This window comes from Schistocerca cancellata, chromosome 5 (assembly GCF_023864275.1).
Source record: "Schistocerca cancellata isolate TAMUIC-IGC-003103 chromosome 5, iqSchCanc2.1, whole genome shotgun sequence".
Classification (NCBI taxonomy): Eukaryota; Metazoa; Arthropoda; class Insecta; order Orthoptera; family Acrididae; genus Schistocerca; species Schistocerca cancellata.
Window position 1 is genome coordinate 28465999 of NC_064630.1, and position 6108 is coordinate 28472106.

General features: G+C 36.5%; 1 protein-coding gene across 3 annotated transcripts in view; it reads right to left on the reverse strand.

The window, feature by feature from the left end:
• The window catches only part of LOC126187828 (catenin alpha), a 145905-nt gene extending 140206 nt beyond the window's left edge, over window positions 1-5699 (reverse strand). The window contains exons 1-2 of one of the 3 annotated variants that reach the window (XM_049929128.1): window positions 5521-5699; window positions 5309-5438 (exon numbers count right to left, since the gene is read on the reverse strand). In XM_049929128.1, coding sequence (XP_049785085.1) covers window positions 5309-5407 — 99 coding nt within the window. In that variant the 5' untranslated portion in view covers window positions 5408-5438; window positions 5521-5699. Of the gene's footprint in view, window positions 1-5308 lie in introns of all 3 variants that reach the window. The other 2 variants (XM_049929127.1, XM_049929129.1) reach the window with 2 other exon arrangements.
• Window positions 5700-6108: the final 409 nt, after the last annotated feature.

Consider the following 6108-nt stretch of genomic DNA (forward strand, 5'->3'; position numbering starts at 1 on the left):
GCTTGTGTGTATAAATGGTGTTTGTCTCTCTTTCACTGATGAAGGCTGTGGCCAAAAGCTTTATTTGAGAGTCTTTTAATCATGCCTTTCTGCAACTTAATGTGTCTTCTTTACAGTAAGCAGCAATCTGTCTTTTCCTACATTATTGATATTCCTACCTGGAGTTCCCATTGTTTCATTAATTCTAACTTGTTACATTAACAGCATCATTACACTCTCTTTCAGACATTAATGGCATTATGTCCTGTAACATTCTTCCCCACATAATGGACGAAAACAAAAAATAAACATTATAGAAACCAGTATAGCATGTACAGAAGTTTTAGAACATGCACAGACAAATCCTATATCGAATTTATTATTAACACAGTGATAAGTGCATAAAAGATCGACTTGAAGATCCAAACATATTCAATGAATACTTTACTTTGGTAAGGAAAGCCGGCATGTACGACATACACCTGTCAGTTCCACCAGCGAGTGTATAAGTGTGATTTGTAGCGAAACCAGTGCTAAAAGCAGCCAACAGATGGCACTGGACACCAAAATATCAGTGACATCAGGTAATCATGTATAAAATGAACTGTAATGAGAGAGGGAATAAGATGCACCAGCAACTGTGGCATGTTGACTTTGCCAAAAAACCACTTAGTAAGGCTTTACTATGAGAATGGGGAATCCGCTACTGGAGCTTTGTGATTCTATCACCATAAGAAGGATATTCATATGCGTAAATATCTTGTGACAAGTGTCGCTGTGAAGAAAATTTTCACGAATTTCAGAGTTCCATAGTGGGCAATTAGATACAAATGCTACTGCTGCTGCTTGGACAGTTTAGGAAGAAATGGAGACAGTACTAGGTTCCTATCTACATGGTGTATTAGTGCTTGTGAAGTCACGTGTCACGCCAGCATTCCACGCATTACTGTTTCGAGAGCACTAAAGTCTACTCTTCAATGCTATTAGCTCAAAATCCAGCACTGTCATGATCTGGGCCCTTCAAAACCTGGGGGAAGATGACAAGTGGTTGCCTAAAGTGTTGTAGGTCGACAAAGCGTATTTCACACTCCAAGTGACTGTCAGCACCCACAACTGCAGCATTTGGGCTATCACAAATTCTACATCTGCCAATGGAAACCCCATTGCATGACAAGAAACCACAGGTGTAGATATGACACACCACTTGTGATCAGACCCTTTTTCTTTGAGGAAACACGGGGTGCTTCTTTTCAAACTGTCAGTGTGGTTGGTGCCATGTTTGCCAATACATTTGAGAATCACAGCATCCCTAGCCTGACTGATAAACACATGCTTTTATGCAGGATGTGTGTCACCCGATATTGCTACACATGTGAAAAATCTTTAGCGTACATTGTTTGGTGAGAATTTTGTGCTGAGCCACCGTTTCCACCAAGCTTAGCCTCCCAGATATTAATTTGTGCAATTATTGTTTGTGCGGTTACCTGAAGTCGCAAATCTACCTCATTAGGTATGCTAATGGACAGAAATTTCTCTCTGTGCCAACTGATTTGCTGTACAGTGCTGTTCACAAATTCACCCTCAACTATAGGTATTTTTTATGAATGATAGCCAACATGTTAACCATTTGTTATAAAGAACATTGCCTTTGGTAAAAATCATTAGTTATACTAATTATTGTTTTCGTATCATTTTAGGTGCCATCTGATGGTCATGTTGTGCACTTTTTTGGTTTCAATAAAATCCTATGTCATTTCAAGCACGTGTGACAATTTTTGCCTCCCTAACTCCATTATTCCATGAAGTATTGAATGCTTAAATGTTAATGGACTTTTGGGTCATTATCATTAGCAAGTCTTCCAAAGATATTGTTGTCTTAAATACTGCAGACCATGCTTTATTTTCCACATCTGAACTATGGAATAGAAACTTCGTAAGCAACACCCAAAGTAAATCTTAATTAAGCTACTCATTCTCCAAAAACCCGCTACGAGAATCATATGCAGAGCTACATATAAGGACACGTGCAATGACCTATTTCCAACAGCTGGTGTGCTGACCACAATAAACATGTAATATTCTAAAGCAAACAATAGGAAGTCCAGGACGGACTAACAACACTATGCAAAGGATAGATTGCTACTCGCCACATAGATGAGGCGGTAAGTCACAGACAGGCACAATTTGTTTGGTATTTACTGCTAGGAAATTAATATTTTTATTATGCCTGTCTCTGTTAAAAGACTGCACCCCCCTCCCAGCCCCAAGATACATTCTGATTTGCATCAGTACAATACTTGAAAGAAAGAAGAAAAAAAGAAAAATTTTACACCAACAGCCACAGAATAGCACTCTATGAAAATGGTCCACAATGTGCAGGAATAAAATTTACCCATACAGTGAGCAGTATAGTTACGACTCTTCTCATAGTGGAGTTGAGCTTCAGCTTAAGAAATTCCTTTTACAATGCTCTTTCTACACACAGTTACATGCAAAATATGTAGTGTTTTGGAAAAAATATAAACAGCAGCAAGCCACTTGTTAATAGATTAGATTCAGTTTTCGTTCCATAGACCCAAAAAATGAGATGATTCTTGTGGGTGTGGAACATGTCAGAAACTATGGCATAAAAACATAAAACATTTGCATATAATACTTACTACCCTGATCATTTGTCAGGAGATAGTCGAAAATAAGCTAATACAATGCAGTAAACTGGGATAGCTAATACTTACAGATTTAACACACTCTCAGAATGAAACACTGTTATCCACTATTAATAAATTTATCATACACAAAATACCTAATTTTGACTCTTGTAGCGAAGTGTTGTCAAAACTGAAATCTAACAGATATTCTTACTTAAGCTGACTATCTGTTAAGATATTCATCTATGGAGTAGGAGGAGTTGCCTATCAAAAAGACTTTCAAACTCTGTTTAAACTGTGTTTTATCTGAAACCAAGTTTTTAATGGTTGCTGGCAATTTATTAAACCTTACCAAATGTTAATCAGTGATGTAGGCCTATTTTTGCTGTTTGTACACACGCAGTGAATCATTTGATACTGAAACAAAAGTGTTAACTTAGTATTATTATTATTATTTATCATTACTATGTGATTAACAAATCAATTCTGCTGGGTATAACAATGGGAGTGGAATTTGTTTAGTACTTAGTGACAGGAAATTTATTTTTTATATCCAAGTGTATGGCCCAGAAATTTCATGTAACAAGATCCGTCTCTCCGACAAAAGGTGTTGCTAAACGTTACTTAGAAGACGCTTCTAACATTCTTTGTAATTAATGTATGACATACATGCACAATATGCATCAAAATACTCATCGGAGACTTTGTTATTATCTAACATTTTCTTAATTTACCTTGCAATTTTAGTTTTTATGATGAAAAGTTGGTTAAACATAGCAAAGTATATTCAAATATAGCATTAGAGTATGCTACAGGACAATCTGTTACCACGACCTTTATTTGATACTCGTAGATGTTGGCTTCATGAATTGACAACCAAATTATTACCTTTCAACCCAACATAGACCTCTGTCACCACAACCAAGATTTCAAAGGTGTTTTAATCGACATATAATTTTTGGCACTGGCGCGCGTGTTTTTCAATCAACCCTGAGCTTGGTACAATACATTTCTCTTCTCAGGTTGTCACTTCCTGGCCACCGTCTTCATTCCAGCACAACTACTGAATATCACATAACGATCTGCCACATATTACGACTTGCCTTCATGTCAATTTGACTCATTATGTTATGAGATTTTTTTTTCTCTTGTTGACTATTTTTTCATTCCTTAATCACTCCATTTGAGTTCAACATTCTACCGTAACACCACTCTGAAAGGTTTCTAATGATCTCTTTTCCTGACTTCCTCACAGTCCTCGTTTCACAATCGTACTGAGCTGTGCTCTAAACACAACTACTAATCAAAATAGTCTTCTGGTCTCACGGTTTATATAGTTTTGGATGTTAGCCTCACATTTGTATCTTTCACTGATATATGTATGACATTCACATTCCCATATTTTTTTATTTGGTGCCCAATTTATCACATTCATGGTATAATACTTCCTGCTTAGTTTAATCTGATATTCATGACACAGAACTTATCTTAATTTAATCTGGTATGTCTCTGTACACATACACAAATATCTCATAACTTCATAGCTGTTAAATCTGTTTCTTTCTACATTGGCCATATCTATTTTTACTGAACATCCCATGGGTCTATGATCACTTTAAATTCTAAAGTAGTTTAGGACTATCATATCCCATAGTCTATACTATTTGTGTCAGTTCCAATCTTAGTTTCATTTGGTCCCTGACTGTGCCTAATAATATAAAGGCAACAGTGATGAAATCTAAATGGAATTTTTATATTTTATGAAGTTGCCAAGACCGATAATAGTTATAGTTCATTACTGATAACATGATGTAATATCTTTAATTTTTTTGTTTCGTTTATTCTTTGGTAGCAAAGATGTGAGGATTCTGGGATAGCTGCTAAGAAAAGTCAATAAAGAAGTCTTAAGCAAGCCAAGTGGCGTGAGTTCTTGGTGATTTAAAATTAGACTAAATATCGTCAAGCAAACATCTTTTGGGAACTGCCGCAAATATTACGTTACAGCAGTTATAATAAGAAGAACAATTCCACATTCTCCCTCATTCAACTTATAATTTATTTCATTCTACAGCATTAATCTGTGTAACATATGAGGCAGGTTTTCGCTACAAAACTTTCTAATCAACCTTCCGAAAAAGCAGAAGAACCTGTGTCACTCTTTAAAGTATCTCGTACTGAAAGTGAAATGCCAAAGCGTGTTCTGAAGTGCTCTCTCTTCGCTTGCAGCATATTGCTGCTTGACAATCATGAGCTGCAACATTTTGAGGTTTATTCAATACTACACCCTGTTACCTTCTTACAACAATAAATACTGCAGTTCATATTAGCAAAGGAAATGTTTTCAAGACTCTATGACACAATAAAGACCTTCTTGGACACAGATGCATGATTAATAGTAGCCTATAGTCCGATGTCTACAGTGAGTTAGAAAATGACAGTTTGCCTGTGAGTTTGCAAAAGTAATCAATATGAACACCAACGAAAGGCTGAGGTTGTGGAATTATCGGCTAGAAAGAAACAGAGCCATAGACTATCTTCCCTCAACCAGTCTCGGTATTACCAGATACTGCTACCCGTCAAAGAAAAATTCATGAAAATTATTCCAAATACGATCTTTCATTCTACAGTGCCTATCTGGACATAAAATTATGATAACCTTTGGTTCGGTAGTTCATAATTACCTGAAGCACCAATGGTTCCAGAGTTTTCTCGACAGACATAGTACGGATCTCTAGGTTTTTCGGATCCCATTTGAGTGTAGCACCAAAGTGTTCCGCCATTCCTGATGGGTTGATTGGACTTCACGTGGAACTGTTCCAAATAAATGAAACTATGAACTTACGGAAAATCACTCCACAAAACTGAAATTCACTTTTTCTGTATGAATGCACACAAATCTTTCAGTCACACGATAAGAAAGGAAGCCACCATCGACAAACAACAAACAGGAATGTGCACAACACAAAATAACAGTTCAAAAAAGATTGTTTTGTGAAAGGCTTTTATCAGAAATCGCTTTGGGTGGGTCTCATATACACTATTGTCAAACTCTTTGAATCCGATGACACACGCCTCTCTGTGACTCACCCAAAGATAACATAGAACTATCGATTGAGCTTCGATAGCAAGTATTCCAATATTTTAAAGCTCTGAACCGTCAATCCATACACAATAATCATTGTAACATGATCCTAGAGCGAATGAATTACTAATACTAATGTTAACAGGGTCCGCGGTCTATCAAAACACAATTATGTATTCATATTTATTCAAATACGTTTCACTGCAATTTTCCCATCATCAGTGACTTGTTCTATGTTTCTCAAATTAACCAAGATCTAAGTTGAATAGCATCTGAGACCGTTCCAGCAAGTATCAGTATCCAAGATAGGCGTTAACGATTTACTGGATCTTCCCATCAACCATTAGACTTAGCCATACAAGTAAACGAAAAAGCCAGAGAAAACTCTCTTCAGCGCAC